This window comes from Micromesistius poutassou (genome assembly GCF_964030765.1).
Source record: "Micromesistius poutassou genome assembly, chromosome: 20".
In the NCBI taxonomy this organism is placed as follows: Eukaryota; Metazoa; Chordata; class Actinopteri; order Gadiformes; family Gadidae; genus Micromesistius; species Micromesistius poutassou.
Window position 1 is genome coordinate 4,811,482 of NC_140290.1, and position 13,773 is coordinate 4,825,254.

General features: G+C 46.0%; 1 protein-coding gene across 3 annotated transcripts in view; it reads left to right on the forward strand.

The window, feature by feature from the left end:
* Positions 1–13,582, forward strand: part of ash1l (ash1 (absent, small, or homeotic)-like) — a 34,213-nt gene extending 20,631 nt beyond the window's left edge. For 2 of the 3 annotated variants that reach the window (XM_084484386.1, XM_084484387.1), the window contains 13 exons: positions 84–151; positions 521–684; positions 1,680–1,832; positions 3,193–3,247; positions 3,796–3,928; positions 5,369–5,626; positions 6,954–7,040; positions 7,216–7,306; positions 7,749–7,887; positions 8,554–8,726; positions 9,141–9,307; positions 9,816–10,356; positions 10,924–13,582. In XM_084484386.1, coding sequence (XP_084340512.1) covers positions 84–151; positions 521–684; positions 1,680–1,832; positions 3,193–3,247; positions 3,796–3,928; positions 5,369–5,626; positions 6,954–7,040; positions 7,216–7,306; positions 7,749–7,887; positions 8,554–8,726; positions 9,141–9,307; positions 9,816–10,356; positions 10,924–11,015 — 2,121 coding nt within the window. In that variant the 3' untranslated portion in view covers positions 11,016–13,582. The remainder of the gene's footprint in view (positions 1–83; positions 152–520; positions 685–1,679; positions 1,833–3,192; positions 3,248–3,795; positions 3,929–5,368; positions 5,627–6,953; positions 7,041–7,215; positions 7,307–7,748; positions 7,888–8,553; positions 8,727–9,140; positions 9,308–9,815; positions 10,357–10,923) is intronic. The other variant, XM_084484388.1, reaches the window with a different exon arrangement.
* Positions 13,583–13,773: the final 191 nt, after the last annotated feature.

Sequence of the window (13,773 nt, forward strand, 5' to 3'; positions counted from 1 at the left end):
TGTGAATGTTTAAACGAAAGCCCTGATCCATGTCTCATTGCTGCTCCTGGCCAAGTCGTTAACGGATCTATCCCCGTCTGCAGGAGGAGGAGTCGGGTGACAGCAGCAAACTGTACCCCCACCTCATGAAGCCCATGTCTAACAGAGAAAGGTACTGTCACACACACGTGCACGCAGGCATGCACGCACCCACACACACACACACACACACACACACACACACACACACACACACACACACACATACATACAGGATAATAGATTATAATCAGGAAAATGTTTTGGGTGGTTTGTGAAAAAGTGGTCTGTCAGTCCTACGACACACATTCACCTGACAGACAGCACATACTGGGGAGAATAGACCCCCTGTTGACTATTGATGCCATCTTCTCAATGTCTCTCCCTCCATGTCTCTCTTTCTGCCTGTCTTTCGGCCCCCCTCTCGGTCTCTCTCTCTCTCTCTCTCTCTCTCTCTCTCTCTCTCGCGCTCTCTCTCTGCCATCCTTTGCATTCGGTACAGGAACTTTGTGCTGAAGCACCGGGTGTTCTTGCTGAGGAACTGGGAGAAGATGCGTGAGAAGCAGGAGCTGCTCAAGAGAGAGGGCGAGCGAGACCGGGACGCCAGCCTGTCCATCTACGCGCGCTGGGGAGGCGTGATCCGTGACGACGGCAACATCAAGTCTGGTGCGTGTCCGGCGGCGGCGTGCTTTCAGCTTAGTGTAGTGTAGTGGGGAATCAGTAGAAGGGCTGCAGTAGCCTTCTGTGTGAAGGTGAATGTATGCGCCTTTTGAGGTCACATGTGTATGTGAATAAAGGGTCCGTAATGCAATACAAATTCAATATCAACGGCCATCATATTAGACTGAAAATCTAGTCTAGAATGGGGATCCTTATTTGTGTTTGTGTTTCCAAAGTAAAAAAATAATACAGATTAACTTTATTATAGATAGGAAAATTAAAATGGAAGTGAAATAAAAAATGGAAGAGAAAATACATACAGAGAGAGCACAGTGTAAAAACTAAATATGAGAGCAAGATTGTTGCTGAATAAGCCACAATTTTGTGTTTCTTTTGAATGTGAAAATTGTAGGGATACGTTTCAAGTGGTCTGGCAGTGAGTTCCATAACTTGTCCCTTTTATTGAAAAGGCAGTTTGAGCAAAAGATGTTCTCCGAAAGGGGATACTGCAATTGCCTTTTGACGTTGCTCGGGTGGTGGATCTTGTACCACTTTGTAGTCTTGTTATTGTCTTGCAGAGCACTAGGGGAGCAGCGTTATTTAGGCATTTGTAGACCAATTTAACTAAGTGTAAAATAATAAAGTTAGCAAAACTTAGGATCTTATATTTGCTTAGAAAAAAACTTAGGATCTTATATTTGCTTAGAATTTGGCAGTGATACCTTAGTCTAATGGGATTCTTGTGAATAACGAATCAACTCAAAACACTACAACCTAAAGCCCTGGTTTAGATTGATAATGCTGCTTTGAGTGGGAATTCGGGGAAGGTGTACAGCACAGAAAATGTCCAAGCTTCCTAAGGTGATATAAAGTAATAGTAGCAAATCTATCATGTGTGCAATATTGCAATTATCAGTCCCTACTGCATTATATTCAACACACCAACCCCCCGGCGGACCGCGTGCCTGTGTATGCATTGAGCTGCGGTGTTTTGTCTTCAGACGTCTTCCTGACCCAGTTCTCGGCACTGCAGACGTCGCGCTCGGTGCGCACGCGGAGGCTGGCGGCGGCCGAGGAGAACACGGAGGTGACGCGCACCGCCCGCCTGGCGCACATCTTCAAGGAGATCTGCGACATGATCACCAGCTACAAGGGTAAGGGTCGGCACGCAGCCGGGCCCAAGGGAAGGGGAGTCTACATAGGCGCGTGTGATGCGATGCACAACAGTGATGCGTTGAATGCCTGTAAGACGTGTGTTGTGATTTTGTAACTGTTGTGATTCGTTAAATATTGCGATGGTTTTGTTTGGTTTGGTTTTCGGGTTCTACAGGTCCGCCGTTGTTCTATGAATGAACGTGGCCAAAGCGAATATAATTGAATGCATGCAAATTTGCTATTTACTATTGATGAATACACTATAGCGCCCTCTCCTTTCTTTATACAATTTTTGTCAAGCTAACGATCAAAGTATTGTGGGAACAAAGAATCCAGATTCTCAGATTATATTTATACTATCCCCCATCCCTAATGGGCACAGTCCCGCACACTGGCACTGTAAATTCACGCAAACTAGATCAGCAAGTAGCATTTGTATGATTATTAACCATCTGGTTAGCATTCGGAAGACTATGATAAAACCCCATTCTAAACTTTAGCACATGCTATATGACACTTGTTTGACAAACCCAATGTGTTCAGTTATCCTTAAAGTTTGTCCAAATAGTCAAACATGATTGCGCCTCCGCCATGCTCTATGGCCAGTTCCTTTCAGCAGTACCCCATCTCCCTGGGGTATTTCCCTGGTTCCCACGTTTCCCCTCTTAAGTCAGCTCACCACTAAGAGCCAGCAGGTGTGAAGACGTAATGTAAACAGTGAAAACAGCTGCATCCATAAGCCCCCTGCAGAGGAGACCAGTAGCTTTGTCCGCAGCTGTTGCAGCACAGAAACCAAACTCCATCGCCTTAAATTGTAACTGGGATCTTTTGCTAGCTCAGGTATACTGTAATAGGATTATTGCATATGACAGTTGGATTATGTATGTCGTTTTACGCAATGATTGAGTATCGTGATTATCAAAAGGAACCACAGGATTTTGGTATGTGAGTTTTTTTACATCCCTTTAGGAAATTCAAGACTAAAGAAGAGATTAAAGAATCCGGTTTAGGTTGTTTTTGAGACACACGATTCAAATGAGACTTTAAATTCTAATCCCCATATTTTATCAGAATTCTAATGCTATGCTTGAACGATACTCAACATTGACATTGAAGTATCGCCCAAGACGTGAATAAAAACAGCATGTCTTCTTCAGGGGAACAAAATTGACTTGTCACATCACATAAATCGTGGTATCGTATGCAGTAGGCTAGTAGGCTCCCTGGGGTGCATACAACGACATCATATCTCTTTACACTGATTTAGTATGGAGTGTAATGTAATGGGACGTTACACACGTTGAGACACACAAACAAACATTGTGAGATGGATTGTAACCCTTTCCCTCCTTCTCTCAGATTCGTCTGGTCAGACCCTGGCAGCTCCCCTCGTCAACCTTCCGTCCAGGAAGAGGTGAGTGTGCGTTTCATAAAGACAGGAAAGCAGCATCCATGGGTTATGAAAAGTGCTTTCTCAGTTCTTAAGGCGTGGTTTCTTTTGAGAGTATAAGTTAAAAGAGAGTAAGATAGTAGAAGAGAGAGCAAGCCCTCTTTTGCTTTTCCTTTATCACCAACACTATCAGGAACAGGAACCAGCCAAGTAGTTCTCCGGGCATCAATCTATGTTTTGCTTGATGGCGCACATTATGTTTATGCCGTGAAGTTGGGGAATGTGAGTGATTAAGACTTTATTATGATGGAAAAAGAAGACGTTTGTTATGTATGCATTTGCATGCATGCATTTGTGTGTATGCATTGTTACCAGTAGTGCTGCACGCGATCACTCAATCTTGGAAACTTGGTAAAATAATCAGCATGCTTAGTAGTCATGCCTCCTGGAGGAGTTTAGGAAACAGTGGATCAGGAGTGTGGAGGTCTTCGAACCATCACAGTCACGTGTGTCCACGGATCAGTGGGTTGTAGCTGTGCTGAAAGGCCTATTGTGTTTGCCTGTGACCCCAGGAACAGCCAGTATTACGAGAAGGTTTCGGACCCACTGGACCTGAGCACCATCGAGAAGCAGATTCTCACGGGCCACTACAAGACTGTGGAGGCCTTCGATGCGGACATGCTCAAAGTGTTTCGCAACGCAGAGGTACAGAACGGTACACACACAGACAGACACAGATTATGCATCTATTTTTTGTTTCAAAGGGCTTTTAAGAAGCGATTACTGCAAAACGTATACTTCACTTTGCATCAGAGTTGTATTCTTTATGTCTATTGGAAATGAGCATCATTCATTCTTCTTAACGCCACAGCTGTTTAAAAGTGTGTGTATAATGTGTAGCCCATGTCACGGTTTTATTTATAACAGTTGTCATTTGCTTTTAAAAGCCTTGGTTTGCCCCAGACTGAGGGACCAGTGTATTAGCAAATCTCAAAGGTGTTTAGTAGAGTGTGGTACGGTATATTGTTTACATCCACCAGCTCCATGCTAACAGCCATGTACCAAGTACCCAAGTACCCATACCTCAGGCATTGACTAATAGGGAGAGAAGGTCTTGGGTATCCGTCCCAAAGCTAGTAGGCAGTGAATGGATCCAAATGCTGCCAGAAGGATAGAACTAAGACAAATGAAAAATTAACCTTCCAAAAAACGTTTTCAACATCAACTTCATTGTGAAAATATTTGGTCCTTAGTTGAAAAAAAGAAATAATCCCAAGTGGACTTATTTAGCAGTAATAAAGAAACATCTGAGGGTTTTCCTCTGGTTTCATACACACACACACACACACACACAATGCCAGCTCAATGTTCTGCTCAAATGTTGTATAGCTTCCTGTCCTCTTGGTGTTTCAACAGCGTGGCGCGCAGACCCTTTTGATTTATAGCTGTATAGTTTGCTAGTTTAAACAAGTGCTACTTGAGAGCTCTCAGGTCCGCCAAGTCTTTGAGTAACACAAGCTGAAGTGGATCTCCTAAATTAGCCCCCCCACCGCGCCTGCCCCTTTCACGAAGCGCACACTTTAAGTTAAGCAGGCAGTGTATTGTTTACATAAGGCTTATAGTGTATAGCCACTTGTTGATGCATGGCCACATTTTAACATCCACACTAGCATACTGCAGGTAGATAAGACTTGTATGTAGCACGTCTGTAATCTCATTTCCACGTAGTTTGCAAAAAACGATGGTAGTATAGTATTATCGGGAAAAATCTGTAGTGTGCCAACGATGGACAGTATAGTCGCTTCCATAACCCACAGTACATTTCAACAGGAGGATGGCCGTCCAAACCAAACTTTAAAATGTAAAAACAGCAATGTTGTGTTATAAATATTATTATTATCATCATAATTGCAATCATATGCAACATTGCACTGTTTGGTGGCTTTGTCGCCTGTGGTCATCAATTACAGCCATCAGCTTGAATTCCGCATTAGTCCATCCAAACAAATGCGTGCTCTTGGCTCTTGTACTAATAGTAGAAGAAAACAAAACGCTATAGTGGGTAGTGCGCAGGTGCAGAGGCGGCCCGTGGCTCTCTCCATGCACGCTGCGTGAGTCCTGACCCGCTCCCCTGCCGCCCTCCAGAGGTACTACGGCAGGAAGTCCTCGCTGGGCCGCGACGTCAACCGGCTGAGGAAGGCGTACTACAGCGCACGCCACGAGGCCGCCGTCCAGATCGACGAGATCGTGGGCGAGACGGCCAGCGAGGCGGACAGCTCTGATTCGCTGGAGCGTGACCACGCCCACCACGGCGGCTCGCACGACAAGGACGACGACGTCATCCGCTGCATCTGCGGGATGTACAAGGACGAGGGCCTCATGATCCAGTGTGAAACGTGCATGGTACGTCACAGGGGTTGGGTTCTGGAGAGGGAAGGGGTTGAACCAAACGCACCACTCCCCTAGGGTTTTACTTCCTGTGTCCAAAAAGTCCAAATGGTCGCCAAATGTTTTTTTCCGGGTGTCGCCAACAAGCAATGATAAACACGTTTGAGCCGACGGATAGTGTTGAATCGATGTGTAGCGTGTAAACGGTTCGTTTTTAAGGTAGTAAGAAGGGAGTTTGTAAGAATCTACTAAGAGTACTAAGTTCTCTTAGTACTTGTGTGTAGAAGTAGATCATTTGAACAAGGTGGTGGTGCATTAAAGTGCGGACGGTGGTAGTTTCCTCTCCTTCAAACGGCAGTGGATAGTTGGCTGGCACATTATTGGTTATTTTTAGCCACAGTGAAAACAGAGAAGGGTAGCGAGTCAAGTATAGCAAGTGTGCTCAATTTGAAATCAAAACCTCCGCAGCACACGGCCATGGTTTAATATACAAATGTTTTTGCCCCTTGCACCCTTGTTGCCCACCCAGGCCCCTGAACCACGCTCTTACCCAACGACTCTGGGTGGTTGCAATTCCATTTTGCTAGTGCGTGTGTGTGTTTAAATCTCGAGATGATTGAATTAAGCGGGCAGACAAAGTGGCTAAGGACTAGAGCGTGTGGGGTCAGTTCAGCCTTATTGAATCCAGTGGTTTGCAGGGAGCTGGGCTGAATAAATCCTCACCTCATTACTGATTGCTGAAGCTGAAGAATGCTCCCAAGGCCATTTTCCATTTCTAATCGCAACCCAATCCCATGTTTTTTAAGTAAACGGTGTGATTCCAATTCAGCTGTCTTGATCTTCTATTCTGTTGTTAAATAATCTATTTTTTTAAGTTTGATTGAGCTGACACAACTGTCCAACTTTAGAAACACGGTTCTGTTTTTAATTTGTTTTCAGAATAAGAAATTAGCAGTGGCAGCAACCAACACCGTCAAAACCACCGCTAGTTTGTGTTTCTTGGCCGAGGCGGTTTCGAAGCCAAAGTTTCACAGAACCACACAGCAACTTGTTTTCATGTCCCTAAACTGAGTCTGTGGGCAAAACCATTCACTTCCAAGCCTCCAATTGAGCTGCTTACTGTGCTGACGCGCTGGAAATGTACTTGCGGCGGCCAATCAAAACAGCACTTTCCCAACATGCATTCCCTTTGAAGGGGATCCACAGCTCAATTTAATGTAGTTCACTGTGTTCAATTATATAATTTGTATCGGAATAGGTTGACTCTGTATTGGTGGGCTATTGATAAGCATTGATTATAGGATCTATATGTAATGTCATTGTGGGTCGGCTCTCCCAAAAGGTATGGCAGCACTTTGACTGCATGCGGTTGGAAACCGAGGTGGAGCACTACTCGTGTGAGCAGTGTGAGCCCCGCCCTTTGGACCGGGTAGGTGGCCTTACATTACTCCTACCCATCAACCATTATCTTACACAATGTCACCTTACATTGGGACATTTTGCATTATTATATTTACATCATCTTCATACTTGATTTTTCTTTTCTTCTCATCATCTCGACCCATCTGCCCCTGGTTCTAACGCACTCTCTGATTGGTCGGCAGGAAGTGCCAATGCTGCCCCAGCCCAGCTATGCCCAGTCGGGCTCGGTGTACTTCATCTGCCTGCTCCGGGACGAGCTGCTGCTGCACCAAGGTATGGCGGCCCAGTGGTTGGCCACACACACACACATAGAAGTATCCATTTGTTTTACTATGAAGTCACTTAGCGGACTCTTTTGAGCTGGTCGAGGTTAGGGATCGTGCTCAAAGACGAGGTCGTGGTCAACAGGAAGACTGTGGATGTAACCGTTGAACCCTGATCCCTGGGAGTCCTACCCACTACTAGACCATCCTGCCCTCTATGTGCACTCCTATGTTGGTATAGGTAGCTAATCTTTGTCTGGTAGCGGTGTTAATAGAAAGGAACTATTTACTGTACTATTTCAGTGTGATATTATATTTATTTTATGGGGATGTTACATCTGTAGCATAGCAGCAAAAAATATATATAAAGTTTGACAACACTACCAATATATATATGTATATATAAATATACATGTGTGTGTGTGTGTGTGTGTGTGTGTGTGTGTGCGCAGGCGATTGTGTGTACCTGATGAGGGATAGCAGACGCACCACTGAGGGCCAGCCGATCAGACAGTCGTACCGGCTCTTGACTCACGTCAACAGAGACAAACTGGACATCTTCCGCATCGAAAAGCTCTGGAAGAACGAGAAGTGAGTCTCTTGCTTCATTCCTCTTTCCCTTTCTGTGTTTTCTTTCTTTCATTCTTTCAATTCAATTAAATTCAATTCAATTGAAAGCACTTTATTCATCCCCAAGGGGCAATTCAATGAAGGGTATAAGGCTGTCTGTCGCTTTCTTTTTTTCTTTCTGTGTTTTCTTTCTCTCCGTCTTATTTTCATCTTTCTAGATAGCAAAGTATTATCAGGGATGCTGAAATGCATTCAGTCACAAAGCTTGGTAAACATATGAAGAAGTCGTTTTTCAAATGGCATGGAAAAGCGGTTTTGACACAGGGAGTTCTCTGACTTGTTGAGCATGGTTGTGTTCCTGTAAACATAATTGGTGTTATCGGAAACCGTTGCAGGGCTTTGAATGGGGTTTCCTTACTTCTGGAACTGACACCAGAGCTTCTGCTTTCACTTTTACTCTCAACACAGTTTAGCAGTGTTTAGTCTGCACTGTAGCTGAGACCATGGTCTCTCTGTACCACTAAGCACAACTCTGTATTCTGTGTGTGTGTGTGTGTGTGTGTGTGTGTGTGTGTGTGTGTGTGTGCGTGTGTGCATGTGTGCGTGCGTGCGTGTGCGTGCGTGCGTGCGTGCGTGTGTGTGTGTGTGAGTGCGTGTGTGTGTGTGCGTGTGTGTGTGCGTGTGAAGGGGTGAGCGGTTTGCTTTTGGTCACCACTACTTCCGGCCCCACGAGACGCACCACTCTCCGTCGCGCCGCTTCTACCAGAACGAGCTGTTCCGCATGCCCCTGTACGAGATCATCCCCCTGGAGGCCGTGGTGGGCAACTGCTGCGTCCTGGACCTGTACACCTACTGCAAGGGTGAGAGCACAGGCTCACACACACACACACACACACACACACACACACACACACACACACACATTAATGTACACTAAGGCAGACCCTGAGTCCGTGGAGAGTTATCGGTTGAAATCCTGAAGTCATCCGTGCGATCAGGGAACAGATTTGGTTTGCTGGCCTCACTCATATCGAAACTGCAGTGATGTGCTGCCCTTGAGCAATGTGTTTAAACCAGGTGTACTCTGAGATCTTCTACGGCCAAGCCTTCAATAACAAAATGTGTTTGTCATGTAAGGCTCTGTTTTGCATTCATGTTTGAACAACTATGCATACACACATCGCACTTGACACTCCGGCGCCCACGATAGTGGATGTTTGCGTGATTAGGAAGTGCTAAACAGCGTTTCCCCCCCCCCCCCCCCCCCCCTGCAGGGCGGCCGAAAGGCGTGAAGGAACAGGACGTGTACATATGCGACTACCGGCTGGACAAGTCAGCCCACCTCTTCTACAAGATCCACCGCAACCGCTATCCGGTCTGCACCAAGCCCTACGCCTTCAACCACTTCCCCAAGCGGCTGGCGCCCAAGAGGGACTTCTCAGTAAGATGGCCCTATCGCTACTGTGGCTGAACTAGCATCGTATTAACAGTACATATAGCTACTGTGGCTGAACTAACATCGTATTAACAGTACATATAGCTACAGTGGCAGAACTAGCATCTTACTTACTGTACCGGTATCTACAGTAGCTAAACTAGCATATTTTTTGCAGTGCGTTTATTTACATTGGCTAAACTAGCATCTTACTCACAGTACCTTTAGCTATGGTGGCTAAACTAGCCTCTTACTCACAGTACCTTTAGCTACGGTGGCTAAACTAGCCTCTTACTCACAGTACCTTTAGCTACGGTGGCTAAACTAGCCTCTTACTCACAGTACCTTTAGCTACGGTGGCTAAACTAGCCTCTTACTCACAGTACCTTTAGCTACGGTGGCTAAACTAGCCTCTTACTCACAGTACCTTTAGCTGCGGTGGCTAAACTAGCCTCTTACTCACAGTACCTTTAGCTGCAGTGGCTGAACTCGCCTCTTGTCCCCTGTGTTTCAGCCCCACTACGTGCCCGACAGCTACAAGAGGAACGGCGGGCGGTCGGCATGGAAGAGTGAGCGAGACAAAGGAGCCCCCGGCGGCGAGGACGACGGCTCGCCGTGCGACCGCGCCGGCGACGACTTCCCCCAGGAGGCCACCGAGGACGAGCGGGGAGAGGGAGGCGGAGCCGAGGAGGAGGCGGATCCGGCGGCAGGGGACCCGGCGGCCCCCGGCGGCAAGCCCCCGAGAGCCGAGCCACGGGGGGGCGAGGCGGGGGCCAACGGAGAGGAGGAGGACGAGGAGGAGGACGAGGAAGAGGAGGACGAGGAAGGGCGCGAGGCGGCGGGCCGAGGGAAGCCAGAGGAGGAGGTCCTGGTGGAGAGGGGCGGGGAGATGGTGGAGCTCCCTTCGTCGTCGGCTTCGTCGCCGCTCCACCACCACGTGCTGCTCCACCATCACCAAGTGGGGCTGGGCAGGCGGGAGGCGCAGCGCGACAGACTGAACAAGATCCTGCTGGACCTGCTGCAGCGAACGCCCAGCAAGAACGGTGAGGGCGCAGGTATTGAGGCCACTCGCTGGGACCGCTTCGGGGGCTAGGGGTTGTGTAGTAGAAGCATGGTGTCCACCAGTGGAATAAGCATGGTGTCCACCAGTGGAATAAGCATGGTGTCCACCAGTGGAATAAGCATGGTGTCCACCAGTGGAATAAGCATGGTGTCCACCAGTGGAATAAGCATGGTGTCCACCAGTGGAATAAGCATGGTGTCCACCAGTGGAATAAGCATGGTGTCCACCAGTGGAATAAGCATGCTGTCTAAAACAGTGACTCCACGCCTTTCTTCTGATGACCTTGTGTCCAGTCGATTTAGTCTTTCAACCCCCAAACAGGGTTTAACAAGACTTCTACAAGTATTTAAAAGTCTTAACTTTACAATTCTTAAGTGTAATGTTTGAGCAAGATTGCTTGCTTGCCAATTGGGATAAATGGCTTCTTCCTAAACGGACAAAGCCCATGCTTACTCCCTCTGCTTCGTCCCACACAATGTACCGTCTTACAGATCTTCATCTAACTGAGGTCTGCCCCCCCCGGTCTGCTAATCTGTTCTGTCTGATCTCCTCCCCACAGCCATCGACGTCACCTACCTCCTGGAGGAGGGGGCCGGCCGGCGGCTACGACGGCGGACGCTCGGCTTTGGCGACTTTGTGTGCAGGAAGTAACACAGGTTAGCTCGCTGTCGGTGAGCGAAAGACGGAGATACCATGGAGAGACGCTGGGAAAAGGGACGACGAGGCTCCGCTCGGGGGAGGGGGGGGGGGGGTGCGGGGAGGAAGGAGTGAGCAAGGAGTAGCAACGACCTTGTGCCCCTCCGGAGAAACCTTTCAGGTGTAGCTCTCTCCAAAACCTGCCATCTCAGACTCGGAGCGAGAGATGCAAGGTGGGGAAACTTACAAAGAAACACAAAGCAGGATGGGAAGGTTGTCAATATGGTTGCCGTTTTTCTCAAGGGGTTCAGGACTACTCAGGGGGAGAAAGGACCCACACTTTGTTTTTCGTTTTTTTATTCCTTCTTTTTTTTGGGCTTATTTAAATAGTATGATGCAAACGTTTTTATGGACATAGGAAGAGAAACAGAAACACCACGCACTTACAATGCATCAAACAAACGGCCTTTGAGCATTGTGCGATATACTGCAGGCTGAAGACATAGGCGTTTACCGTACCAACAAGGGTAAACAAGAAATGGCGGCCGTTAGAATTAATGAGCGAAAAACGAGAAGTGGTACCGGAACGAACGTCCAACGGCCCGAGTAGGATGGCTTCCTGTGACTGGGAACGCTGGAGACCAACTCCCCCTTGTGGGGAAGAGCTGTAATGATTCAAAACAAAACTAAGCTAATGCCAGAAAGTGTCAGGACTTAAAGATTAGAAAGCATAGGAGAAGCAAGTGCGCTTCAGAAAGAATGACAATAAAAAAAACGCTGCTGCAGAGCTGGGCGAGAGACACATGGTCGATGAGGCGGGAACGAGGTCGGCTCAACTGCACTTTTGGCACTGAGGACATGGTGAAGCTCGGGTGTATCTATAGCGATGGAAAACACACACTAACGCTCTCGAGAGTCGGCCGATGCATTCTGGGGGAATTCGGCGGAGGGGAAAGCATATCTTGCTCTTTTCTTTGAGATGTGCAGACAGACGGTGGTGTCTTGGGCGAATGACAGTGCGCTTCTTTTTTTTTGGTTTTGTTTTAGTGTCTTGTTGATTTTTTAAAGTTATTATTGAGGCGAGGCAGTCAGCTTTGCCCTTTCTTATGTGGAAGTAACCTGATTCACCAGCTAAATTATATCAGGCGGTGGAACACTGGCCTTCATTGTAACGCCTTAGGAACGCCATGCTCCCCAGACTGGCTTGCGTGCGTGCGTGCGTGCGTGCGTGGGTGTGTGCGTGCGAGCGTGCGTGAGTGTGTGTGTGTGCGTGTGTGCATCCACACTTATTTAGTGTTTGTGCGCTAGAAACCTTGAAGATATTGATTTTTTTTTTAAAGAGGAAAAAAATTAAGGGCTTGATGGCAATTAACAGTTTTAAGAAAACTATGAAAAACAATACTTAACATGAAATGTATCGTGGCAGTCATATTTTCTTATATTCTGTTAGATGGCGGTGGAAGGGAGGGCGGGGGGGGTGAGTACTGCGTGTTGAAAGGGAATGGATTCCAGTTCCGTTTTCCTCTTCAGAATACACGATCCTGGTTGCCATGGTGAATGTTTAAAATGTGTGATATCCAATGAGATTTTTTTTCCCCCTGGAATGCCTCTGCTAAAATGGGACCGCATGTCCCTATGTGTTAAACTGACAGAGAATTGAGACATACAACTGGCTACGAAAGAGAGAGTGGGAGATAGAGAGAGGTAGAGAGAAGCTGTACAGTGCCAACTTAATGTATATATACAAACTTTACACGAGGAACGTCTCCAAAAGCAATATCTTGATTATGGATTTTTTTTGGGTGTATTGAAATGTACAGGACTCAGCCCTAAAATGTATTATGATTATTCTAATGATAATATGATAATTTCTTCCATTTGTATAACTACAATGAAGACAGTTAAGCTTAAAGGAAAAGGAGAGTTTTGTCCAAATTCCCACCCTTAGCGGTCCTATCCAAGCAACGTATATAAGTTTTTTGCTGCCTATAAATTCCATCTATGTACTTGCATGAACGAGAAGACTGTCAAATGGACATAGAAAGGCACCGGGACATCATAGTCTTTGCAATGGCATCTCGGTCACTGTAAGGAATATTGTTAATAATATTACTTTTAAGGAGTAAAAAGCTCCTTGATTTTTTGCTGCAAAGTGTTGAACACTAAAAAAACAAACCAACATAAAAATGTTATGATATTTTTTAAGAAAGGTGACAGAGATAAAGAATACGCTGTCAGCTAGATATCATGTTATTTTCTTTTTCCTTTAAAAAAACTGAAACGGTTCCGTTTTGTGATAACAGTCATTGTATGATGCTTGTACTTGTATTTGTGTATTTTGTGTGATTTGTTTAGTTATTTTTAGACAATCACAAAATAAGATGCAAGCATTGTATATGGCAGACTGGCAGACATTTTGTGATGTGTACAGTTTGTCAAAAACTTCTTCCACTCGTTAAAAGTTTGTAATTATGATTATAAAGTCATGGAAAATGCTGTTGGTTTTTACTTTTTTGTTTTATATTCTATTTGTTTTTTGTTTTTTGTTTGTTTTTTAATAAAAAGCACTACATTATTGTGAATAGATTCATTATGTTGTTTGACTTTGCTTGGGTTATAGGTAGATAGAAGGAGAAAAACGGAATTAACACAGACGAAGTGCAAATGATTAAAACGGAACTATTTTGGAGGATTGAGATATGAAACATTCGATATCCTCATCTTCACTGTGCAAAATCCTGCACGATTGTCTTATTTGTTGGTATTGCATAGT